The sequence below is a fragment of the Pteronotus mesoamericanus genome, unplaced genomic scaffold (genome assembly GCF_021234165.1).
Source record: "Pteronotus mesoamericanus isolate MK-2021 breed Mesoamerican mustached bat unplaced genomic scaffold, CSHL_Meso_final scaffold_54, whole genome shotgun sequence".
In the NCBI taxonomy this organism is placed as follows: domain Eukaryota; kingdom Metazoa; phylum Chordata; class Mammalia; order Chiroptera; family Mormoopidae; genus Pteronotus; species Pteronotus mesoamericanus.
This window is the reverse complement of record NW_026555321.1, coordinates 42,190,912-42,217,414: the sequence shown is the minus strand read 5'-3', so window position 1 is coordinate 42,217,414 and position 26,503 is coordinate 42,190,912. Positions and strand designations below refer to the sequence as shown.

The 26,503-nt window shown below is 49.3% G+C and overlaps 1 protein-coding gene across 7 annotated transcripts in view; it reads left to right on the top strand.

Moving 5' to 3' along the window:
* The window catches only part of FAM107A (family with sequence similarity 107 member A), a 54,148-nt gene extending 32,344 nt beyond the window's left edge, over nucleotides 1–21,804 (top strand). For 2 of the 7 annotated variants that reach the window (XM_054595788.1, XM_054595784.1), the window contains 3 exons: nucleotides 16,891–17,065; nucleotides 18,567–18,723; nucleotides 19,240–21,804. In XM_054595788.1, coding sequence (XP_054451763.1) covers nucleotides 16,896–17,065; nucleotides 18,567–18,723; nucleotides 19,240–19,347 — 435 coding nt within the window. In that variant the 5' untranslated portion in view covers nucleotides 16,891–16,895 and the 3' untranslated portion in view covers nucleotides 19,348–21,804. Of the gene's footprint in view, nucleotides 1–1,439; nucleotides 1,580–9,119; nucleotides 9,331–14,811; nucleotides 14,909–16,890; nucleotides 17,066–18,566; nucleotides 18,724–19,239 lie in introns of those variants that run through there. The other 5 variants (XM_054595789.1, XM_054595791.1, XM_054595786.1 and 2 more) reach the window with 5 other exon arrangements.
* Nucleotides 21,805–26,503: the final 4,699 nt, after the last annotated feature.

Sequence of the window (26,503 nt, the reverse complement as noted above, 5' to 3'; positions counted from 1 at the left end):
CTGAAGGTCAAAGTGTGTCACTTGGGTCCTTAGGACCTTGGGTGGTGACTGAGGATCCGAGAAGTACAGGGACCTCTGAATCAGAACAGAAGCTGGGATTGACCTTTGGCCAAGAACCAACCAGAGAGGGTTTGGCCAGCAGTTGGCCTAGTCGACACCAAGCTGGAGAGGACACAGAGGCAGACAGAGGTGATACTCTGTGGCTGAGGCCCCAACGCCCGCTCAAGATTCCCTGGCTCACACAGATACCGCCTGAACAGATGCCATCCAGTACCCTGGACAGCTCCGGGGGGGTTGTAGATTCCAGGGGCACTAGTTTCGCGGGTGGAGACTGGGTTGGGTCTTGATTCCTCCGACTAGCTGTGTAAGCATGAGCAAGTCACTTCATCTCTCTGAGTCTGAATTATTTTGTCTTTATATTGGAGATAATGCCCAACCTCCGGCGCTTCTGTAAAGAGTCAATGAGGTAACGGAGAGGCCCATGTCTAAAGTCAGACCATCCGAGCTTGTATCCCAGCTTCACACTGTGTGATCCCAAACCGTTTAACCTCTATGAGCCTCAGTTTACTTACCTGTAAAATTGGAAGGCTAATAGACACTAATTCACAGGGTTATGAAGATGAAATCGGACATAAAGTGCACAGTAAACATTAGTTTTTTTTGTTTCAGAAGAAACACAGACCAGGCATACCGTAGATAATCAAAATTGGCAGTTTCTTATGTCTTCCAAGTCTGCCTGGTTGACTTTGCCCTATCACCTTTAGATCCTCCTGGTCGGTCCTTCCATCTCTGCTATTAAGGAGAGTCCACAAATCCAGAGAAAACCTTGTGGAGTTCACAGGCTTCTCACCCAACCTTCTTCCCTCAGTGAAGTCCCCTAGTTTCTCGGTGCCACCCAACCCGATGATGCCTTGAAACACTTTTCGAAAAATACAAAAAGCATACAGTGTTCATTCTGTACTAGCCACTGTTCTAAGATTTATCAGTTATCCTTACAACCCTGTGAGATAAGAACCTATTTTACAGACGAGGAAACTGAGATTCTGCGAGGTTAAGTATTTAGATCGTAGGATCACACAGCTGCTAATTGGCGCTGGGATCCGATCCCAAGGAATATACTTCAGCCTCCCACACCTGCTTGTAGTATTCAACGAGGCCAGCGGCCAGGGAAACGAAGAGTAAGTAGGAAACCAAAGCTGGAAATCAAGGCGCCCAGTTCTAGCCGTGGACCTGGAACCGCCGGGCCAGGAGTCCTCACACCGGACGCTTACCCGCGCCCGGCATGCTGCCTGGGCAGGGATACCTACCCTCGCCCTTACCCCCTGTCCTTCCCCCAGCGGCGCCTCTGCGCCCGGAGTCCGAGCGCCGTGGTAACCTGAGCCACCTCGGGGTTTTGGCCTCGGAGCCGCGTCACAGGCGCGGAGACTCTCCGGCTCGGGACTACGCTCCACTGTGCGCTCCCTGCCCCAGTGCCAGCTCCGCAGTCGGGCGCGCAGGAGAATGGCGCAGAGGCTGGGCGAGCGGGCACGGGGGCCCGCCGAGGCCACGGGGCTCTACCGGGCAGTGCTGCTCAGGTCGGGTAAGTAGGGGCAAGGCCACCAGGCCCCAGACTCGGAAAAGCTCGAGGAGGGCATGGTAGGCTCACTGAGTTCAGCTCCTGGCCAGCCGGCCGCCCGGCGCTTTAGTCCTTTATCGCTCTGCTTCCTTCCTTTGCTTTCCTTTTTTCCTCCTGTCTTTCATTCTTCTTAACTACCTTTTTCCTCTCTTCTTTTTTGTTCTTCATCCTTTTTTCTTTTGGGGATCTTTATATTCTGTCTACCTATTCTCCCCGCCCCCGACGACAAAACTCCTGCGAGGTACCGTCTCCTGGCCGGTCTCTTAAGCAAAGACTCACAACCGTGTGTAGACTTGGGCGCTCAGAAAACGGGTAAGACCCCGGACGCGCGCGGCGCGGCGGGGAGGAGCGCAGGATGGATTGCTGTCCAGGGAGGAGTTACGTTAGCCGGGGGAAGAGGAGAGAGCAAGTTACTGGAAAATGAGCGTGTGTCATTTAAGGAGAAAACGATTTGGAAGGAAACACAACAGCGGTCGTTTATTAGGGTGGGAGTTGGATGACAAGTGTCTTTTCTATTTGTCTTTTTGTTTGAAGTAAACCTATTACTTCTCTACTCAGGACAATAAGAGGTTTGTTGTTTGGTTTTGTTTTTTTTTTTAATTTAGGAAAATGAAACAAAACGTAACATATGTTCAGTGTACAAATAATTTGGAAAGCACGGGAATGTAGAAAGAAGAAAAAGAATGCCCACAGTAAGCGTTGGGGGAGTTTTCTTCAGGACTTTGAGACTTTTAGAGAAGGCGAAGATCAGCCTCCTATGGGTCCCTGCCACTAAGGGGTACGTGATTAGAAAGCGTCGAAGAACATGAGCTCACGGGGCAGTGACCCTCTGCCGTGGGCAAGGGCGCCCCCATCCAGTAGTCCTGCCCGCAGACCCCGGGAGCCAAAAGCTAGAGGCTCGTGTGCAGCGGTTGTGCCGGCCACCGCGAGCCACCCGCTGTGGGACCGATTGCCTTTCGCACTTAGACTGGCTTTGCCTGGGGAGATCCGGCTGCGGAGCTACTGCTTGGGAACATTGGAACAAGGGGTCTCTAAGTCCAAAAGCAAGAGCTGGCCAAGACTTCGGGGCTGGCGGCGCCTTTCTTGGGGGGGCGGGGGGAGGGCGCTTTAATCTGGGTGAGCGGCCCGGCAGACGGGGCGGAACTCTCTGACCGATTTCAAATTCCAGCTCCCGCGACTTCACGACTTCACCACCAAGCACTCTTCCAAGCGTCCCGGCCCAGTTCTTACCTTCTCACTAAAATGAGGAGAGGGTGTCTCTAATCTGAAACGCTTCTTCCTCCAACTTGGAGCTGCAGCTATGAGCCTCCCTCCAAAGGTAGCATTTTTCGCTGGCAACCCTATCCAACTAGCAGACACGTTAGAGTCGTCCAGGGGCCGCATGCTTGGCTAGTAACTGTCCTACACATAGCGACAGAGCCGGGGGCGGGGGGGTGGGGGAAGCAGAGGCCTGTGACTGTGGCCACTTACTCTGTGCTGGGCACTGTGCCTCTGGCTCATTCTGTCTTCACAGCCCTACAAGGTCACTGCTAATTGCCACCCCATTTAATGGATAAGCAGACTGAGGCTCAGAGAGCTTAAGCAGCTTGCCCATGGCCCTACTAAGGAACCTTTTCCATCCCACTACAGGGTAGAAAACATGTTCAAACTTGGGTCCATCTATGCCAAAGTCTGCACACCTTCTGGGAATAGTAATAACAATGGCAAATGATTGTTGGTCACTTGTTATTGCTACTCTGTCTCTGTAAATGCTGTACATCTCATGAACTTTATTCATTTAATCATTCAACCAATATTTATTGACCACTGTTATGCACTAGGCCTTATGCAAGGCACAGTGATGTACCAATAAATAAAACAGGTATGTCCCTCTTCTCAGGAAAGTAAATAGTATTAACCCCTATTTTAAACATGGGGAAACTGAGGCTCAGAGCAAGGGGTAAGGGGGGAGTGAGGAGCCAACTGGGCCATTTAGTGAAGAGGGAAGAGCCCCTTCTCCACCTGCAGAAGCCTCCAAAGACAGGATTGTAGACTCAAACCCAAGATGGCAGCCATTTTCTTATAGTAGCCTCAAGCCATGCTCCCAAAGTAATATAACACTTTTAGAAAAAAGTCATCCCAAATTATTTTAAAATAACTTATTAGTATTAAAGTATTACCATGAGTACTTTAAAGGCTCACCATGAATATTTTGGGAAATTGAGAATAAAGAAAGGGAAGCCTTACACAGAATCCTACTAACCATAAGCAGCCACTGGTAACGCTGAGGATGTCTCCTTCCCATCTTTGTCTTTGCTTTGCATAGTTTATGTGTGTGTTGGTGTGTTTGTTTCCTACTGCTGAGACTCTACTGACTCTAGTCTTTGATCCCACTTTTCTCACTTGCATGAAAATCTTTAATGCCTCTAAATGGGTTATTGAAATAACAAGCTACTGCTTTGGAGCCCAGACTCTGGACCAGGCACTGTGTAAAGGGCTTTCCATGCTGTATCTCCCTTATTCCTCAAAAGAGTGTCTGCCCCATTCTAGAGATGAGAAAATGAGGAGTTGAAGCTCACCTAGCTGTCTGGCCGTGGAGCCAGGAGTAGTATCTGCATCGACACCAGAGCAAGGGCTGTGAACCACTGAGCTGGAAGGGTCACATCTGGGGAATCTCTCATGCTTGGCCATGCCTGGTGGGCTATGCAGTGCTCTAGTAGAGGTCCACCTGCTGTTCATTACCAGCATCCTACCTGGAGCTTAGGCCAGGTCCTAGCAGGAGGGAAGGAAGCATGTCCAGGTGCCTGTGGGCATCAGCAACTGTATTTCCCCATTGGAGCCAGAGGGGGAGCCAAAGCCTCCATCCCTGTCTGCCAAGTAAGGTTACCAGGTAGCGTGCCCACTTAAATTTTAATTCCAGATACACAACGAATAATATTTTAGAGTCTAAAAAATTACTCATTGCTTATCTGAAGTTCACATTTAACTGGGTATGCTGCATTTTTTTTTGTTTGTTTTTAATCCTTCCCCAAGGATATTTTCACTGACTTGAGAAACATCAATGTAGGAGAGAAACAGGGATCTAACCCGCAACCTATGTGTGTACCCTGACCATGTACCTGCAACCTTTTGATGTACTGAATGAAGCTCCAACCAACTGAGCCAACCAGCCAGGGCTAGGCGTGCTGCATTTTTATTTGCTTTGTCTGACAATCCTACTACCAGGAATCATGGGACTTTGCTTGGCTTGACAAGCTATAGTCTGCCCAGGTTCTTCTGTACACACACACACACACACACACACACACACACACACACACCCTCTCTCCATCCCTAGATCTGCTGTCCATCTCTTGTCTGCCTACAAGTGAATTAAAATGTGCTGGGGTGCGGGGGCATCCCAGGGTCCTTCTGCAGCTAACAGACCAGATTAACTGTGCCTAATTGCGGCTGGGTTGACAGCCAGCTTTCTGAAACAAGACTCAGTTCTTCCTCACTCCCTCGCACTTTCCTGTTTTCACACTAAAAATCCCTCCACAGGGTAAATTCTTTCTAGTTCAAACTTGTTGTAAAGGCAACTCTTATTACTTTTATAATCTCTCCGTGGATCCCATGACAAGTTTTTCTGCCAATGCAGCTTCCCCCCACCCTGTGTCCTTTTCAGCCGCATGTGGGGGGTGCGATGGGATGAGGTTGGAGCCTAGGGTTGTTGTGTGGGTGGCTCTCAAAACCCTCATTGAGGCCTTGAAAACTGGCTTTGGAGAAATACAATGAATACAGGGCTGGGGAGGAAGTTTTGAGTTGCCATAGAAATTTCTTGTCTGATGTTTGTGGACCCAGATAAGCTGCTCGAGGCGCCTGTCGGCTTGGAGAAAAGGGGCAAAAATGAAAGGAAAGACATTTTTGGAGTTTTTAATGCAAGCTGCAGCCACACAGCCCACTGTAGATGCAGGAAGCTTGCCCAGCTCTCACTCACAACTGCTTGTTGAGGTCTTCACTGCTTCTTCCTTTTGCTCTTCTTGTTCTCCAAAATACAAACCTCAGAGGTACAGGAAAGGAGAATGGGAGGGATATGCTCAGCACTGGGATCCCCATTCAATCCTATGAGGGTTGAATCTGATACCCAGGGCCCTAGTATACCAGAATCCTTCCTTTCAGGAGAATGGGAAGGCCTCCAGGGAAAGCCACACAGATGAAAGCAAGAGGCAACAACTGCGGTTGAATTCGGCCATTACCCAGAGTAAACGGCTAAAAGGCTCATTTTCCCAGAAGGCCTCTACTTTCCAACATTCAGTGAACATGACTGAACCAGATGTGCACCATAACTATAGTTAGTTGGAAAAGGTTGCTCTTTTTCATATATTTAATCTTTATGGCTTTTTTCCCGACAGTACAAGAAATCTATGCTTGCTTTTTTTAGGCCACAAACATTACAAAAAGATAGTGACAAAGGAGAAAGGCCTGTAATTTTATGCCATAGAATAGTGGTTCTCAAAGACCCTAATATAAACACATCCCTAGGGGCATATGTTAAAATCCAGATTCTTAGGCCCCTCCCTCATAGGTTCTGATAAAGCAATTCCGGAATGGCCCAGTAATTCCACTTTAACACTCATTCTAATTGAGGTCTAGTAATGACATTTGCCCTACATTGATCTGGAACTGGCCCCTAGTAACAGTTTAATGTATATGCCTCCAGGTTGGTTCTCCATGTAAATACAGTTGACCCTTGAACAATATGGGTTTGAACAGCACAGGTCCAGTATAGGTGAATTTGTTTCAATAAATACTGTAAATGTATTTTTCTCTTGTTTGTGAATTTATTAATAACACTTTCTTTTCTCCAGGTTACTTTCTTGTAAGAATACAATATATAATACACATAACACAAAAGTATGTTTTAATCGACTGTCTGTGTTATCAGTAAAGTTTCTGGTCAACAGTAGACTATTAGTTTTGAGGGAGTCAAAAGTTATAAATGGACTTTTGACTGCACAGGGGGTCATGGCCCCTGACCCTCTCATTGTTCAAGGGTCAACTGTACTGTTTTATCTTAGAAAAAAAGGGGGAGTTATAATACATGTAGTTTTACAGTTTGATTTTTCACTAAAACATCTCTGTGGGTCAATAGACATGCTATTGACTGCATCGTATTACTGGTTGTAGCAAAATCTCTTACTGATGATGCGTGGCTGAGGAACTGGTGGCTGTTGATCATTGACCTCACATTTACACAAACGTGCATGTGCACACACACGAACACACACAACAAGATGGTGCTGTAACAAACTCAAGGATGTCAATGCTTTTGGTGTCTGCAAGTCAACAATTGTTACTAAGCACCTTGGTCCTGGGACAGGAATACTAAGAAGGATAAGGGAAGGCCCCAGTCCTCAGGCTGGCAGTCTAGTGGGTGAGCCTGATGGTTCTGTACACAAGTTGAATCATGAGAAGAGCTTTAGTGGGAGAAGTACAGTGAATCCCAACTGCCTGGGGAAAATGGCTCCCGACTTTGGGGGTCCCTGCACAGCTCTCTTTGGCTCTCCGTTGCTCTGGGACTACCATCAGAGCCTTCCAATAAAGGGAACACAAAGCAGGTGTGGAGGTCGTGCTGACGTGGGGACTGACAGAGTCTGCTCCTCTGGAGTGAGCTGGATGATGGGATTCTGTCTCCCATAGGTGAGGAGTGGATGCTGTCAGCAGCTCCCCTGCCCCAGGACCGCTTGTATTCCCCCAGCTGTCAGTGGGCACTGGGAATGATTCAGAAAAATCACTATGGGCCCGAGGAAATGCCCACATAGTCATTTGCGGAGCAGGATAGAATGGGGGGTGGGATCAGAGGTGAGATAAGTGGTTTCACAAGAATTTAGTTGTTGTTCTCCATGTCACAATTTAGTGAAATTAAGCCACAGCAGGTTGGGAGGCTGGGGGAGGCTACCATTCAAAGGACCTCAAGGGAGGCGGAATTTAGGAAGAAGAAACAAAAAGGAACACTCATGGTGTCCAAAAAATTACTTTCTAGCTGAGCATTTGTGACCCTCTAAGTGTCATCAGAAGGGCCAGCTTGGCCAAGGCTCCCTGGACATTCCAGCCCTGCTCCCAAGCCCCCGCTTCAGCCTCGTCACCCACCTCCTCCTCAGGCCCAGCCTGGAAGCCCCACTAGCCTTCCTCCATCACACCAAGCACATTCCCACGCTGGGCTCATCTTACTCCCTACAATGCCCTCCTGCATGAATGGCCTTCACCTGCGACTCCTTCTCACCAATCAGGCCTCCCTAAAATGCCCGTCCTCCTCCGTGTCCGTCCTTTCTAGGCTCCAGCCCCTTCCTTTCACCTCACCCCGTCTTACTTTCGTCATAGCATTCATCAAAGCTCAGCATTTCCTTGTCTTATTATTTGGCCCCTACAGCCTTGCATATAGGTTATTTGAGCACACAGATATCATCTGTCTCATTCACACTGTAGCTCCAGCACTTAGAACAGTACCAGAAACAGAGTGCTCAATAAATGTTGGGTAAATGAATAATAGAGGCAAAAATTGCATTCTTAACACCCCTGTTCATGGTTGGTGTACGTCCTGGGCCTCATTGCTTTCCAGACAAAAAGACAAGTTTAATTGGTAGATGCGTGCTTCCTCACTAGGGACTAAGAATAATGATAAAAAGCTAGAAAATACTTCCGAATTTTCCAGTGAACACTAATTCTGAAATTAGGAGAACACCTCCATTATGTGTAAGCAGCTAGGTTGGCCTCTGGCACCTACACACATTCTTTCTTTTTGCTTCACACAGTCATTCACTGAGCCAGGACTTACAACATGAGTATCCGACAGGCCCACTGCTACACGCTGGGGTCTTGCCCTCAGGTCCCATAGAGTCCAGTTCTCTCTGTAGGAAATGCTCTATTTGCTGAGCACTGATTAACTGCTTTCACTAATGTCATCTCATCTATGTTATTCTCCCCATTTGACAAACACAGAAACCAAGGCTCAGGGGCATTGAGTGGCTCCCAAAGAGGCCAGTGCCCAAGCGAGAGCTGACCCAGGTGCCTGGAGCTTCCACTTACCCACATGCTCCCCTAGGCAACGCCCTGTTGGTGCATCTCTGAAGTTCAGATGAAGTTCAGGGTATCGAGCAAATAACATGTAGGGAGCTTTGGGCCCCTCCGAGGGTGGCCAAGAGCTGACCCAGTGTTGTTCCCCCTCCCTCTACACCCCAGAAGCCCAGGCGGCAGCAGGAAGCCTGGCTTCCTTTGCATCAGGGATGTGCCGGACTGCACCCTTGCCGACACTCCCAATAGAAACAAGGGAAATGCCTCCAGAGAGCTGCCTGCTCAGAACAAAGCTTGGCATGCTCCTTATTCTGCAACAATCTAACGAAATAGGTGTTTGTGTCGCTGAAAGGTGTGGCTTGGACACGGCGTTCTGCAGTGTGGAAGTGGCTGAGCACCAAGTGAAATACTCGTTACTATAGTAACAGTTCCTTTTTATTGATACCAGAATAAACAGGAACGCAAAGCAGCCTCACTGGCTGGCATATTTCAGCCTCCTGCATTCCCAGGGGTTTAAGAACCGCCTTTCGGAGGCAGCCTTCTGTGCTAGTCTGGGACTTCTTGTGGAGTGAGGAGCCCAGCAACACCATCCTGAGTTCCCTTCCCACCGAAACCAAGACGTAAGACTGTTTTTCTTCTGTTTCACCTGCTGTGGAGCTGGGTGCTGTGCCAGGAGGCGGTGCGAGGTTAGGAGGGCAGTGCTGGAGCACTGGGGTGGGCTGTGAGGGGAGCGGAGCTATGTGAGCTTAGTTGCCCAGGCTGTGTCCCCCATCTGTGAAGTGAGTGGGGAGGTGCCTCCTGGCTCTCGGGGCTCGGAGACAAAGTGGAGGGAGCACTCAGATACAGCCCTCCATTCTTGCTGAACTGTCTTCTAAATCCTCAGGTGAATCTGGTTTTATGCATGATCTGACTCACCCACATTCATTATCACACAGTATGGCAGTTTCATTCTCTTCATCCCTGATGTACAAAAGGCGGAGTGGACACAGGTTCTGGCATCTGATAGAGCTCAGCACAGATTCTAGCATCTTCCTTTGCTGGTTGTGTGATCTAGGGAAACTACATGGCCCCTCAGAGCCTCGGTTTCTTCATCTCCAAAAAGGATAACGATAGTACCCATCTCCTCAGTCTGTTGTAAGAATTCCATGAAATGTGGCTGTGGGGTGCTTAGCACAGTATGTGGCCCATGGCAACATTAACAAGCCAACCGCCTGCCTTTCTGGTGAATTTGGCTTTTGCATTTTGTGGTACAAGGCCAGAAGTCTGGGACTGGTCCAGTAATCAGGGATTTTAGGATTGGGCATGTCACTTTTGGGAAATGCTACCAAACGGGTGGTTTCCCTGCTGTGAGGCAACCCAGCACCTGTGTCTCTGAGTGACTTGGATCCTGGGTGGCTTTTAGCTCTGCTAGTGGTAAGTACCAGCCAGGATTTTTCTCCTGAGGTATCTGCCAAGTGGAGTGGCTGACACCGTGCCGCTGGTGGGCTAGCAGGAGCGCTATCTGGTCAGCTGACCCTTGTTCCTTGATCAGCGGCACAGCACAGTTCACCAACCTTGCTAAGGATCTTCTGTGTCTAGCCCTGGCACTGGAAGGTCCCAGTGGCCACAAGCAAAATGTTCAGGAAGTTTGTCTTGAGTCATTTCTCATGGGGTGGGGAGGCGGCACTCAGGCCATGGGCTGCTGGGAGATGCAGAGGTGGCTCCCAGACACACAGTTCTTTGGTTGCTGGCCAGTGAAATACAAATGGGCACTTTCCCCACAGGGAGGGGAAAAAGCGAGAAGCGTTGGGAAATCCGGTGGCCCCACTTGTCACTTTTACTGAATGCCTCTTTTTCCCTTGCCAGCGGTTATTTTAACAGCCTCTCTTCTACTCTGCCCCTCCACCTCTTGAAATGGTGAAGTAAGAAAGTCCGGGTGTGTTCGGAGCCCAGCAGCCTGAACAGCAAGAAGGAACAAGGGCAAGGGGAGGGAGGGCAGAGGAGTGAACACTAGCCAACACCCCAGGGAGGGAAGGCCACCAGCTGGTCCCCTCCCTAACAAAGACCAGCCATGGGCTTGTGGAATCCGGCTTAAACCCAGAGCTTCTGGGGCCAGGCTCCCCACTGAGAGCTGGTATTGCGTGTCAGCCGGGTGTCCTCTAGTTTTCTCACCTATAAAACAGGCTCACACTGCCTCTTCGTAGGGGTTTCTTGAGTATCCAGATAGAGAAAAGAGACATAAACCTACTTTGCTGACTGAAAATCACTTTGCTCTGGGAGGGTACTGGAGTGGTAGAAGGAGCACTGAATTTGGAGTCTGAAGGTCCCAGCTTTACCCTTTATTCTGTGTATCCTGGGACAAGTAGCTTGACCTTCCTGAGCCTCGATTTTCTCACCTAAGAATGGGAATGATAAAATAGTACTGCTGGCTGCCTCCTAGGGTGAACGTGAGATCCAGACGGAAGTGAGCGTGCCACCAAATGCCGAGTGTTCACCACAGGTCCCCTCAGGACAGGAGTTTGCCTTCAGTGAGCATCGCTCTGCCCTGGCAATGGGCTAACCACATCATGCACATTGTATCAGTTTACCCTCCAGACAGCCCTATGAGTAGGTGTTGCTGTCATCCCCACTGCACGGGGACTCAGAGAAGTTAAGCTATTTGCCTAAAGTAACATAGTTAGGAAGGGGTGTAGCCATGATTCAAATCCAGTCTGTCTCTTCCAAAACCTCTGCCTTAACCATGTTGCTTTACTGCTTCATGTGCCATTTGTTATCATTGATATCATCAGACACAGAGCCAGAACCACCAGCAGCAGGAGGGCAGATGAAGGGGACATTAAAGCCTGAAACAGCTTTAGGGTCCCGCAGCTATTTTCAGGATGAACTGTGACCTGGATCTCCATCAGGGCCACTTTCCTTCTGTCTCTTCTTAGTGGTCTCCTGGTAGGGGGGCGGGGGGGGGCCAGGTAGTGGGAGAACTGCTGCCACCCTAGCATTAGCCATACCTGCTCCAGCAGCCTGGTGAGCTCTCCCTGGGAGCAGTTAGCCATCCGGCAGAGCCTGCTCTGGAGTGGGGCTGGCATCCTGTAGTGCTTTTGAGGAGGAGCTGTGGGACCTTTGGTGTCATCAGCGGAACCAGGGGAGAACCAAGCCAGAAGCTCCCAATCTCTCCTCTGATTCATTACCCATCTCCCAACACACACACGCACACACGCACGCACGCACGCACACAGCCAGTCCCACAGTCTGCATGTTAAGGGTGAACCACTTGCTCATCTGTAGTACACAAAACACTCACTTTAGCTGTCATCTACTGGCTGCCCCTCCCCCTCCCCTGAACTTTAGCTCTTCCAGTCTTCACAGCTTCTGGATTTTACAGAGAAGGGTTCCATCCAAGGTCACAGAGCTGCTAAGAGCTCTGACTTTAATCAGACACTCCCATGATAACCCAGCCAACAAGTCAGATGAAATCACTCAGGCCAAAGCAAAGAAGCATTTTGTTTGTTTGGTTTTGGTTTTGGTTTGTTGTTTGTTTGTTTTTTTTTAAGTACTTGGGGAGTTTTTTAAAATCCCAAAGGCCAGGCAGGGCGTCCCAAGCCAATTTGATCAGAATCCCTGGCGTGGGGCTCAGGCATTGGTATTTTTCAAACTTCTTCTGGTGATGCCAATGTTCAGCGGGAGTTAAAATCTCTGGTATAACCTGTGCAGGCTTGTTTTTAAATCCATACCTGAAGACATTCTTATTGATTTTGGAGAGAGGGGAATGGAGGAAGAGAAACATCAATCAATTGCCTCTTGAACGCCCCCCCTCACTGGGACCAAACCTGCAACTGAGGTGTGCCCTGACCGGGACTCAAACCTTTTGATTTACAGGACAATGTTCCAACCCACTGAGCCACATAGGCCAGGGCTAACCAGTGCTGTTTTTAAGGAAGATGAGAAAAACGCAATCCAGACTAGGAATGGGATTGATAAATGGTGATTGTTAATAACAGCTAACGGGGTGGCCACACTGTGCAATTCCAGGGGCCCCTTCTCATAGTTTAACCTACAGGAGTGAAGCCCTGGGTTGTGCAGTGTATACCCTGCCTTGCTGTACATGGCTGCCCTGGTAAACAGCACTTAAGAGTCCTTGACCCTGTGCTAGGCACTTGCCAAGCGCCTTGCAAGTATCACCTCCTTCATTCTGCAGCAATGTCAGGAAGGGTGCTGATCAAAAGCAGCTTACACACCTACTCAACTCCGCTGTTCCAGTGGAAAGGAGCCATAGGCAATATGTGAGTGGGCATGGCTGCGTGTTCCTAAAGGTTTGGTTCCAAAAGGTCCAAAGGCTGTAGTTTGCTGACTCCTGCCACAGAGGGTAGGTAAACTTGCCTAAAGCTAAGAAAAAGTAGGGCCAGATTCAATTCAGGTTCTAATGGCTACAACATACATACAATTAGCTTCATTTTGAATTTCTTTGACAACCAGTGAAGGTTATTCACTAGGCACTTTGTCCTCTTCCTCTCCCCTGCCAGCTCTTGGACATCCATCTTTTTTCATTTTGGAGATGACCTAATGCTCGCCTCACCTCATCTCGCCTCGCCTCGCCTCCCCTCTTTGCTCATCATGGCCATTCCCCCGGAGTCTCCCTCTCTCAGAACACCCCAGCAGCCTAAGACACCTGGCCAGAACAGCCCTGGGATCCCCCCCTACTCAGGAGGCCTAGGTGACCCCAGGAGAGCCCAGATTTTCTTGGCTTGCACAAGCACTCCATGGAGCAGCCTCTTTTTTCTAGCACCTGGTGGAGCTCTTCTGCACACAGGCCTCTTGATTAACAAAAGGCAGGAAGTCCGGCCCAGGAGCTCTCTAAGCCCTACCCCTGCCCCACCCCTACATCCACAGATCTCACAGGTGTTGTCTGCTAGAGTTCAGCACCCTAACTGGCAAAGGCGGTGGTTTTCCCAGCCTGCAGTTCTGGTCTGAAGAACCAACCACATCCTTGAGGATCCCTGTTCCAGCCACCACACAATCCTGGCCTCCGGAGAAACACCACCCCCTACAGTTCACTGCTCCTACTATTTTATTTAAAAAGGCCTGGAGCAGATCTTTGAGCCAGAGCTGGCCACTAATTGGACCTGGGCTGCAGGACTGGCTACGTAATTTGCAGGGCCCAGTGCGAAATGAAAATGGAGGGGCCCTCTTCTCCACAGAGGCTGAGTGACTGGGCCCCACCCGCGCGTTGGGTGTCTGGCCCCGGGGCGGTAAACCCATTGGCTAGCTGGTGAGCTATGGGGTTAAGATTCTCGGCCTGGCCCATCAGATGTTTTTCTGATGGGGTGTTCTGAGGCATTTAACGGGACCGACAGAGGCTGCCAATGAGTAATGAAAGAAATCAAAGTCAGATTTTTAAAAATTCTCCAAACCTGCTGACAGTTTTTTTTCCTCACACACAGCGAGAATGGCCTTTTTAAAACCGAATCAAATGCGATCTTTCCCAGACTTGAACCCACCCGTTCACCCTCACCCCACTCTCCTGGTCGCTCGCTCACGCCACTCCAGGCACACTGTGGCTTTTTGTTCCCTGAACAAACCAAGCTTGTTCAAGGTACATGAGTCACACATGCTGTTCCCTCTGCCCCACACAGCCTCCCTCCTCCTTCCAACCGTCAGATCTTAAATGTCACCTCCTCAGAGAGGCCCTCTCCCCCTGCACCTGGCTGAAGCAGGATTCTGCTGTTGGTCTCTATCCCAGCCCTCCTGCTTTCATGGCAGACTCCGGATGCAAGTTGCAATCACTTATTTTTGTTGTTCAGTGTACATGTTACTGTCTGCCTCCCTAGGAGATTATCAACCCTGTGAGAGCAGGAATCTTTCTTGCTTTGTTCACCTCTATATGTCCAGTGTCTACCACAATACCTGGAAAATTGTAGGAAACCAAACATATCGTAGAATGAGTGTTGGTTATCGTATACTTTCTCAATGGTCATTACTGTTAATGCAGGAGCACTTGGTTTTGTGCACTTACTTTGTATCTAGCCACATTATTACACTCATTAGTCCCAAATACTTTTCTGTTAATATGTGTGGGGATTCTGGGTAGATAGTAATATCTCATTTAAATATTAATTCTGCCCTCTCCTTTCCTAAAATTATACAACTCATTTCCATTTCCTGCCTTGTCGCTTTAGCTACATATTTACTGTTAGTTATTTTAAAGGTGGTGTGACTGATGAAAATTATGAAGCACTGGAAGGTTTGAGGCACAAGGGGACTAAGGGACAAACAGCCACAAAGCTGCATCAGGTCAGTGTGGCGTGATAAAGGCCTGGATGGGATCTAGCTGAGACTTACTCAGCTAAACGATTGGTGGGACTTGGTAATGGGAACAGGCATCATAAGAGGGGAGGGTTGTTCCCAAAACTAAAACCTGAATTAGAGTATTCCAATGCATTGATTCCAAGACAACCTAATCCCAAAGACAAAGAAAATATTCACATTTCTAAACGGGAGGATATTGCTATAGCTTACTGTTTATTATGTCAAATGCCCACTATTAACTAACTACTAAATACTACCACAATCATTTTTAAGGCCCCCAAAATTAGGAAGGATATATCCTGAAAACAAACAGCCTTATTAAAAAGAAGAAAGGAAATTCATTAGAATTCTCATTTTAGAAACAGTTTTGAGAATGTGAATTCAAGGAAAAAATTTTGCACGTATGTCTCAGTGCCCTGACACTTAACCTGGCTACATTTGAAATATCTTATAAAAATGAACACTTCTTCCAGTTAACACAGCACTTTTACAAATGTGGTCTCTGTAATCCTAAAAGCGCCCTGCAGTGGGTAACAATAGAAATGCCAAATGTGCATCTGGCATGCCACCATTCGCCAGGCACAGCCTTCCCTCTGATCCTACATGCCCTGGAATGTCACCTTGCAATTTACAACCCATCAAACCCTCTGCTGTTCCCTACCCCGCTGAGCTGTTACCCTCTTCCTGTTTTTTGCACAGACCCCCCTCCCTGTCTAGTTTACTTGGAGAACTCCTGTTTACCCAGAAAACCCCAGTCAGGCAGAGAATGGTTTTCATTCTCTTCCCGGTTCGGGCTGGGGAGAGAAGTGAGGGTCTGTTCAAAGGCAACATGGCGGTCCTTGAGAGGGGGAATGACCCTGGTGTGTGAAGTGGGGACACACCCCCTCAGTTGCCTCATGGAAACCAAATACCTTAAGGCACTGGTTCTCCAAGACCACCCTCTGTGAGCCTTGGTTTCCTCATCTGTACAACCTAAAAGTTCCTAGTATCAATTACCAAGAAATACTAATTGAGTGTCTACCACATACCAGACCGGGCACTGGCACCGAGCATATAGCAGAGGCTCAACCTCAGAAAAGCAGGACTCATGAAGGGGACAAAGCCAATCCCTAAATTTTCACTCTAATTCCTATAAGCAGCTAATGACCAGGCTGTGTTACCTTCCTGAGACTTTTTTTTTTTTTTAAAGAAATCTCTCTCTCCCTCTCCCCGCCTTTCTTTCTCTCTCTGCACTTGCTTTTGAACACTTCAAGGAACTGAAGCCAGCTTATAGAGGAGGGAGCCCTTCTGCCTGAATTTCAATACACCGACAAACTTCAAGCTACTATGGTGGAAGTGAGGCCATCAAGAGACCAGACATCTGCATTAAAGATGCCAACCACCCCTTTGTAATTAGAGACACAGCAGTCTCAGGACTTCTTTACTCTCCTCTTTGATCTGGAGAAAGAGAAAAGCTGGATATTTCCATGGAGGAATTTGGAATTATGGATAGGAAAGTTGAACAATAAGGAGTGACATTTTCTTTTAATTATAGCATCTACCCAAGTTATCTTTAACTAGTACATATTGCTCCTTTTAAATATCTATTCCTTTTCCTGGGCTCACTGAAAAATAGAAACTCAAGTGTAATCCCTTTCACAGGAGGTCAGTTGTTTTTTTTCAAAATCAGGCTGAAAACACTTGCACGTGTCACCCATTTTTTGTGACCCAGTAGCACCTTACCTCTCTATACCCCACTTTTCAAACATCATCTCCAGTCCTTACAATGACCCTGGGCACAGGTTCAATGATCTTCTTCTCACAATTGAGGAAACTAACGCTCAGAGAGTTGGCTAGTCTGCCCAGGGCTACACAGCATCACGTGGCCAAGGCTCCTCTAACACCAAAACCCTTGCCCTTCTACGGTGCCCACAGGGACCGGTGAGACTGTGGCTGACTCTGACCGGCTCCTCTGCCTATCTCTACAGCCTCCATGTACTCAGAGATCCAGAGAGAGCGGGCAGACATTGGTGGTCTGATGGCCCGGCCCGAGTACAGAGAGTGGAACCCGGAGCTCATCAAGCCCAAGAAGCTGCTGAACCCTGTGAAGGCCTCCCGGAGCCACCAGGAGCTGCACCGAGAGCTGCTCATGAACCACAGAAGGTGGGAACAGAGCTTGGCTCCCACAACATGGCAAGCACCTCCTCAGGCCTGCGGGGGTTTGAGGAGGTGCCCCTCGTGGAAGGCAGGCCTGGTGGCAATCCTGGGGCTCCTGGGAGCTTGAGGAGGGCTGGGGGTACCCCACATGGTCACCAGCAGAAAATGTGCTGGTCCAAAAGCTACCCACTTGGTGCCTGGCCTCCACATACATTTACTGAGCACCTTCTATGTGCCAGTTACTATGCCAGACCCTAGGGGTACAGAAGGAATGTTCCTGCCCTATCAGAGGGGATGGATGCACAACCAGGTGGTATGATGGGTGCTTTGATGGGGTATATTCCCAGCAGACATATGAGCATGTGCAAATGGACAGGAGCACCAGGTGCTCAGTGTGGCTGGGGTATAGATTGTGAGGTAGGTCAGAGGGGAAGGGTCACAAGCAGGATGTCACAATCCTGGAGGGAGCATGAGTGGAGCAGAGAGGCCAGGGGGCGCAGTGAGAGAGACAGGTCTGAGACGGCCCGGCTAGAATTCAGCAATTAAGGGAATGTGGACTAGTGGAGAGGGGGGCTGAGCCTCTGCCCACTCCAGGGCCTGGAAAATAGTCCCCACTCACCAGTGCCTGAACGGAGGTGGTGGCGTCTTCCCAGCTCCCTCTCCTGGCAGCGTCTAGTATTGACGCGGGCTGTGATTGTCCTCGTTTTCAGCTTCGTGCACAGGACCTTCCAGCAGATACATTTTATATCGTTGATATTGTTTGTTTGTTTTCTTCTTAGTATATCATGAGTATTTCTCCGGTTGCCTTTTAGAGTCATCACCACAATTTTTAAAAAGCCTAAAGACAATAGGGGGAAATATTTGCAATATAAATAACAGACAAAAATTAATATATACATACCTCTCATAAATCCATAAGGAAAAAATGAACAAAAGATGGGTATAGTTAGTTCACAAAGGAGGAAATGTGACTAGCTGGTAAATATCTCAAAGACTATTTGATGTGACTAATAATCAAAGAAACAAATGAAAACCAGTTGTTGTTTCTTGCCTACCAGATTCTCAAATACAAAAAAAATTGGATGGTGATGGTAGGGAGAAGTAGATACCCTTGTACAATGTTGACAGAAGTATAAATTGGATAACCTTTTTTAAGGGGCAGATGGAAATGTTTCCAAATCTTTTAAGAGTCTGACCCAATAGCCCCATCTCTAGAAACATACCCTGAGAAAATAACCTGAAATAACATAAAACCTGGTCTCTACAGTCAGACCGGCCTGGATGCAAACCCTCATTCAGCTCCTTCGTAGCCGTGACTTGAACAAGTATCTTAAGCCCTTAGGAGTCTCACTTCCCCAATCTGTATAATGGGACAGTAAGGATTCCACCCCCGGGGCTGCCAGGAGGGTTGTGCGAGATAATGGTGTAGGTTGGTGTCACTATAGGGTACAGCCCTGAGACTGGGCAGCAGGGAGTTGGGGTCTCCTGACGGCTCCCCCAACCCCAGGGGCCTGGGCGTGGACAGCAAGCCAGAGCTGCAGCGTGTCCTCGAGCACCGCAGGCGGAACCAGCTCATCAAGAAGAAGAAGGAGGAGCTGGAGGCCAAGCGGTTACAGTGCCCCTTTGAGCAGGAGCTGCTGAGACGGCAGCAGAGGCTGAACCAGGTGAGTGAGGGGCACCCAGCCCAGCCTATGCCTCCAGGAATGTCAGTTGGCCCAAGGAAGAGCTCTGCACGTGGGGGCAGTGGCTGGTTAAGCAAAATGAGGACTGGGCCATGAGTCCACCACTGGCCTGAGTCCACCACTGGCCTGAGTCCTCATTCTGCCACTCACTTCACTGTGTGACTTTGGACCAGTGGCTTCCCCTCTCTAAACCTGTTTCCTCATCAGCCCAATCTATTGTATGTTGTTTCTGATTTCATTCTCACAGCTGCCCTGTGAAACAGATGGCATTCCCATTTTAGAGATGAGGGACCTGAGACCCAGAAGAAGTAAGCAATTTGATCTAGGCTCCACAGGCAGAACTTAGTCTCAGGCTCTGTACCCCCACCTCCCAGGCTGGTGGCAAAACTGATCCCTGATTCTCTTTCCCCGGAGAGGACCCTTGGTCCAAACCCAGTGGCTTTTAAAACTTGGAATTCCCTAGTCCCGCCCACTTAACACCTCTCCTCTCTCCTTCAGCTGGAAAAACCACCAGAAAAGGAAGAGGACCACGCCCCCGAATTTATTAAAGTCAGGGAAAACCTGCGGAGAATTGCCACGCTGAGGAGTGAAGAGAGAGTGCTGTAGAGCTGGCTGGTGGAGCCACGGCACCCCCACAGCCTGCCCCTGGCCCCCACACCCTCCTCCAGCGCTTCTGTATCTGGCAGCCCTGGGCCCCCAGGCCTTGGGACATCTGTGATGTTCGCACTTGCTCCTGTAAAAATGCATTGTCCCAGAGGGCATGCCTATCCCCTCTCCACAAAGAAGGGGGTCTCTAAGACCCCAGGATTTTCCTTCTAAGCACCTACCCCTCCTGCTCCAAGAGGAAGCCACTACTGGGAAAATTTTCACAAGGCATCTCTCCCTGAGGGGGCTTCTGAGCCCCGCTGAGATTTCCCTGGCTGAGTGGGGAAGGGAGGATAGGGGCCTCCCTGGCCTGACAAGCCCTCCATTCTTCCCAGGCCCCCATGGGGCCCTGCTTCTCTGGGCAGACTGACTCCAGGTCTCAGAGAACTTCCCTGCCCTTGATTTTACCTGCAGCCAGGTGTGAAGCAACTAATCAGAGCATTTCGGGACACCTGCCTTGAAGGCCACCAGAGGGGAAAACAGTTCAAGTGCAGCTGTCCTTAGTGAGGAGGGGCACGCAGTGCAGCCTGCAGGTGGCTTTCTGGCTCACATCATGGTAGGTGGGACGGATACTAACAAAGACAGCTTCTTAGATTTTCCAGCCTTTCCGACACACCCTCTCCCCTCCACAGCCCTCCTTGTCCGGGCCTTGTAACCACACCTAGTGAGGCCGTCAGCCCTGCTGCTCCCAGATGTCTAGAACAGCGCCTCTCAAACTTCATCGTGCCTATGAATCACTGGGGATCTTGTTAAAATGCGGCTTCTGATTCAGTAAATCTGGGGTGGAGGCTGAGATTCTGCATTTCTAACAAGCTTCTAGAACCACATTAAGCCGCAAAGCTGAAGCATCCAGGGGTGCTAAATATTGGAAGCATCATCCCAGAAGCCATCTCTGCCCCCCAACTCCCATAGACCTGTGCCCTGGGGGTTCCCACCCACCTCTGCAGCCCTCAGGGTTCTTTATTATCCAGCCCACCCCAGGGACCCCAAGCCTAGCAAATTATGTCAGATATGTGACTGTGACTTTTACCAGAGAGGTATAAAACTGCCAATCTGCATTTCCTACCATACTGTTACGATGCAATGTAGCCAAAAATATTTTACTTTTTCCTAAAACCTATGGAGAGCAGATCTACAGTGTTTTCCAATAGGTTTCTGGAGATATAAACAGTGGATTGAAGACCCCACTATGACCCGTACAGACTAGCCCTTTGAGTCCCCATTTTCAGCCTCTGAACCTGAGACCCACCCCTACTTGGTTTTTATCGCCTGGGCCAGCTCCAGTGACTTTCAAAAACCCCTCCCATTCAAGACTAAATGTTTTCACCTTTTGCTCACATTTTTAAAGATTTAAAGAATAAATCGGGCCTGGGTTTTTTTTCCCCCCCTGAAGAATAAACCCTGCCTCCAGCTTTGTAAACCCACCATTGAAGGTGACTGAACAGGGCTGGGAAAGCATTTCTTTTCACTCCCAAAACTGCCAGAGAGAGCTGCCCCTGGGATGCTGTTTGATTCTTGACTAGTGGTGGGACCTGCACAAGGGAAGGGATCATCCTGGTCTTCCTCCAGACTGCATGGTTTGCGGCGGATCAGAGACATCCTTTTCCTATGCACAGTGCTGGTAGAGATGTAAATAGAGACCTGCTGCCTCAGAGAGAGAGAGAGAGAGAGAGAGAGAGAGAGTGTGTGTGTGTGTGTGTAAGTTGAGCTCTAAAAGGCTCTCAAAGGTGAGGGTGTAGTACCGCTGTTTTAAATGTCTGCTAGGTGAGATGATGCTCAGGATGTATTATTCTTCATAAAGACCACCACTTCCCCAAGGAAGCCACCTTGGAGGTCAATGTGTTGTTCAGACGTGTGAAGAGAAGCATGACAGTGTCTAAGCTGGAGCAGGCCCCTTAGCATTTCACTCAGGTTACCAGCCGTGCTTCATGGAGGTGGCAAGTCACAGAGGCAAAGCCCTAGAAGTAGAAGGGACTTCAAGTACCACTAATCCAGTGGAACCACAGCCGACACCCCTGCTCGTTCCCCAGTGGTCAGACCCAAACCTCTCCAGCAGCCTCCCACTGCAGAGGTTTGTACATCCAGATTCTCACTGTTCCAGCCTCCTTTGCAGCCTGGGGTGAGCATGTGACCAGGTATGGGCAATGAAATTGAAGAGAAAGTCTACAGAGACTTCTGGGAAAGCTTATGCTCTTCTGATAAGGGAGACAGGCAATAGGTAACAAACACCTCCATGTCCCTCCCTTCCTACCTTGATTAAGGATGTGATGCCTGGAGCCACAGCAGCCCTCTTGCTACAGTGAGAAAAAGGCCAAGAGGATCTCAGAGACATTGACTATCATCATTTGACCAAGCCAATGCCAGTAACCATGCTCCTCCAGGATTATTGTAAATAAAAATAAAGCTTCCTTTGTTTAAGCCATTGTTGGTCAGTCTCTATTACTTGCAGATAGAAACATTTCTGACACAGAAAGCCAGCCCTGCTACCCAGAATTATCTGCAGACTGTACTGAAAAGCCAGATTCCTCTCTCCCATCAGACACCTATTGGATCAAGGTCCGCAGCTGCAGTACCTGAGGTCTGTATCTCCATACCTTCTCCATATAGTCTACATGGCACCAATATGAAGAGTAGTATCCATATACTACTCTTCACTAATCACTCATCACTAATCACTACTAATCACTCATCACTAATTCCCACATCATTCAATATTTGTTGAGTGTCTCCTTGTGCTGGAAAGTATGCCATGTGCTGGGAGCACAGTGGAAAACAAAACATCTGGAAAATTGGAGTGGCCTCCTCCAAACTGGTCTTGTTTCTGCCACTGCCCCATACAGCCTGTTCTCAACAGAGCAGCCAAATGATCCTATTAAATCTAAGGCGGATCTTGCCATTCGGCTGCACAGAGCCCTCCACGGGCTCCCAGTGGAATCCTTCCTGCAACCTGGAAGGTCCTACATGTCTAGCTCCCTCTTCACCTCTGACCTTCCTACGCCCTCCCCGTGCCCTGGCTCATGCAGCCCCAGCCAGCCAAGCTCCTCACACCCACAAAGCATGTCCCACTTCAGTGCCTTTGCACCTGCTATTCCACGGCCAGGAATGTTCTTCCCTCAGAGGGCCGCACAGCCTGTTCCCTCACTTTTTCCAGGTCCTTTTCATGCTTTTGCTAAACGAGGTCCCCCTTAGTCACCCCATCTAAAATCTCAACATCTACACACTTCCTATGCCCTCCTCCTCTGCCTTATTTTCCCTCCTTACCAGTTATCACCATCCAACATATGTATTTTACTTACTGATTGTATGTCTCTGCTGACAATAATATTAGCACGATGAGGGCAGAGATTATTGTCTGTCTGATTCACTGCTGATTCCCAAGGGCCTTCCTCCCTCCTCCTTCCCGGCTGGCAGTTGGCTGGGCTCACATAAATCTAGCAAAGTGGGCCCCTGGGGCCAGAATCACCCGATCACCCCACTCCCAGCTTTAAGAAAAGGCGATGGCCAAGTAGGGCACAGGCATAGTAGGTGTTTAATAAATGTTTGTTGAATGAAGGAGAGGCCCTTTCTTCCCCTTCTCCAGCTCCTTCCCAGGTCCAGCCCCTCCCATCCCCCTCACCCATCTGCCTCCCTCCGCCACAGTTTGGACCCTGGCCCAAGATGTCAATTTGTTCCGGAAGCTCTCCTTTGGCTGTTTGGGCTTCTGCCAGTACACCTGGGCCCTAGAGGCATTTGTGCCTGCCAGAGCCACATCAGAGCTGCGTGGCCATCACCCAGTCCTGGAGACCTTGGAGAAGGAAGGGGCCGCTGTAGCTCCACCATCAGACCTGCCCAAATGGAGACCAGAAGCAGTGAGCCCTGTTCTCACAGAGGCCACATCCTCTCACACTCACCAGACCTCAAGTGCTGGTGTGGGTTTGGAGAGCACCTTCTTCAGTGGCACATCAGCACTAGACACAAAACCCAAGAGAGAGAGGGAAGACCGTAGGAGGTGAAGGCACCTCTCCCCCGTTCTGTAGTGTGTGCTCCTGGGGAGCCCTCAGTCCCAGAACCTTCTGCAGGGCAGCCTCACCACACTGGATAATTATACTAATTCCTGGGCCATGAGGAATTCCTGTCTGATTCCACTAGTCCTTACCAGTCCCAACCCAGGATTCTGCATATAGCAGGTGTTCAGAAAGGTTGTCAATAGGTGTCAGTAAAGATGACTGCATTTATGGAAGGCTAGTGATGTTACCACCCATGACAGGTCAATATCATCCCCATTTTGCAGATGAAGAAACCAAGCTCAGGTAAATTTAAATTAAGGGACATGATAACACCTGGGGAGAGATGAGATTCACACAGAGCCACCTATCTGCAAAGTCTGCCGGGACTTGCTCTTATAAAAGGCTCATCGGAGGCCACTGTGCCTTCCTGACCTTCTACCATGAGATCTGGGAACCTATTTCACCTTCCATTTGTCATTTGTCCATCTGAACTTGAGAAATTTGACCTCCACCTATAAAAACAGACTCAGGCCAATACAGACCTATGTGAGTCCTGGGACGAGGACCGGCTACGCATTGCCATGGCCCCACCCCTGATGTCATACCCCACTCCCAAAGCCACCAGTGCCTGGTCCAGCCAACAGGTTAGAATCTACCATCGCGGTGGCACTTCTGCCCCCTTGCAGGACTGCACCTGTGGCTGAGCAGTGGCCTAAATGATTTGATGTTTCAGTGCCCCCAAAGACCCACCCACCCCCACCCAACCTTGCTCCCACCAGGGCCTTTCCTTAGGGTGCCCCCTTCTGCTGGGCTTCACAAGCACAGAGCCCTCACCCGCCTGGTGGTTGATTGCCCTCATCTCAGCCTGTCGCAATTATTTGAGTTGAGGATCGCTGGCACTCGGAGAGGACACGGGGCTGGGCTTGTTTTCCAAAACTGGCCTAGTCAGGGGCCCTGGCAACTCTCCTGGGCAACAGCTGCCAGCCAATGTTCCCTTGTCCAAGGACAGGCCTCCCATGGGACCAGGGCACCCGAGCTCACCCTTTTGGGTGCTGGACTAAAATGCACATTCTCTCTGCAAGGTCACTGTCAGGCTTGTCCTATAAAGAGCGTTCATTCTGTGCACAGGCCTGGACTCAAGCCCCAGCCCTCCCGGTTGGTACTTGTGGCAAGCCTGGAAAAGGTGCTGGACCACATTTTCCAGATCTATGATAAAGGTAACACTATTGTCATTTATTGAACACTTAGAGTCTTGCCAGGGACTGGGCTAAATATATGAATTTTCTCATTTACTCCCCCAGGACTGTCATTACCTCCATTTTACAGGTGAATAATCCAAAATTTAGAGAGGCAAACCCCTGGATGCAGCCAGCAGGTGGCAGCAAAGAGAGGTGACCCCTAGTCTGCCTGGCACCCACACAGATACCCTGGCAGCACTGCTGGTGGGGGCGGGCAGGAGGATGTTTTGCAAAGCACCCACACTTAGGCTTTCCCATCTGTCCCTAAAACATTCTGCAAATATGCTCACGCCAAACAGTCTTCCTCCTTCCTCTTCCCAGCCCCCAGGCAGCCTAGCAGAATGGGCCCCAGGGACAAGACTCCCAGCCCCATCTCACTCACAGCTGTGAGAAAAGACAGTAGCCAAATACGACACAGGGGTCCATGAGCCTGCCCTTTGCCCAGGAAGTTCGGGAAGGGGCAGGAAGAAGAGCAACATGCATCAAGCACCTTCTATAGGTCTGGCAGGTCCTGAAACATGAGAAAATAAGAGTGCCTAGCCCAGGGCATGGCACATTTCAAGGGATGGAAGTTTCTTCTCCCTTATTCTGTCCCCACTCTAAGGATATCTTGATAGGTGGCGCAGCATGGCTGTTAATTGCCCAGGCTACAAAGTCCAATGGACATCAGATTTGGGGGTGCAGTGGAAGGTCCAGCTCTGCCACTCACGAGATGGGTGACCTTGGACAAGTTACTTAACATCTCTGAGTTTCTTGTTTGTTTGATAGTACCAGTATCTGGTTGTTCAGAGGACTGAATTAACAAACATAAAATGTTTGGCCAGTACCAGGCACATGGCCAGCACTCAATAAAAGTTAATTATCGTCTTCCCTTTTCTCAGTACTTTCACTGTCATATCTGTCACTGACCTGCCCTCAGAGTCCTATTTCCACTTGGTTATTTCTCTTAGTCCCTAAGCTTCTCTGACATCCATCCCTTTCTCATGGCTGGTCACCCCAAAGCCCTCTGTGCTTCTCTGTCAACACTTTGCGGGGAGATGCCACCCCATACTTTCTCACACCCCATATCTTCTCCATCCCCATATTACCTATTCCTTTTACTGTCATTTTAAAACAACTCCTGAGAATTTCTCTTCTCCCTTAATCCACCTAGGACCTCTCCAAACCCAAGGAAGCTGAGGGCCCGTGCACAGCCGGATCACTGTGGCTTCCTGCGACCTGTTTCTCCTCTGCTCCTGGGGCAGTTGGAACACTCTGCTTCCCAGCCCTCTCACCCTACAGCAGGGCCCTGTGATGAGTTTGGTCAGTGAAAGGAGAGCAGAAGTACGATGAGGGTCACTTCTGGGCTGCAGCAGTGAGAAGCCCCAGCAGGACCCTCCATCTCTCTTTTCCCCTTGGCAGCAAATGCAGCTTTTGGATAAGATGGAGGAGCCACAAAATCAAAGCAGCCTGGCTCGCTAAGTCCCCACGCAAAGGAGAGCTGTCCTCCACTGTTGCCACACTGGCAGAAGACTAGGCATGAGAAAGAAGTAAACTTGTGTTTAGCCATTCAGATCTGGGGGTGGTTCATGGCTGCAGCACAGTCTAACCCATGCTGCCTAATACGTGATACAAGCTAAAGCCGCAGAAGTCTGTGGTATTCCTACCTTGGCGTGCACAGCTAGAAAAAAGGGTACTCAAAATAATGTTTTAGTCAAGTAAGTCAATGACATGGGTGCTAATTTAACTCAAACTGTAATGTATTCCAACAAAATTATTAAAGCACTAATAGGAATAAAAGACACTACAGGGAAAAAATGGACACAAATGTGGTCCTATGAGTTGGGAAGATGGGCTGATGTTGTGAAGTCTGTATATTAATTTAAGGAAATTGTCATCTTTACTGGATCTTAA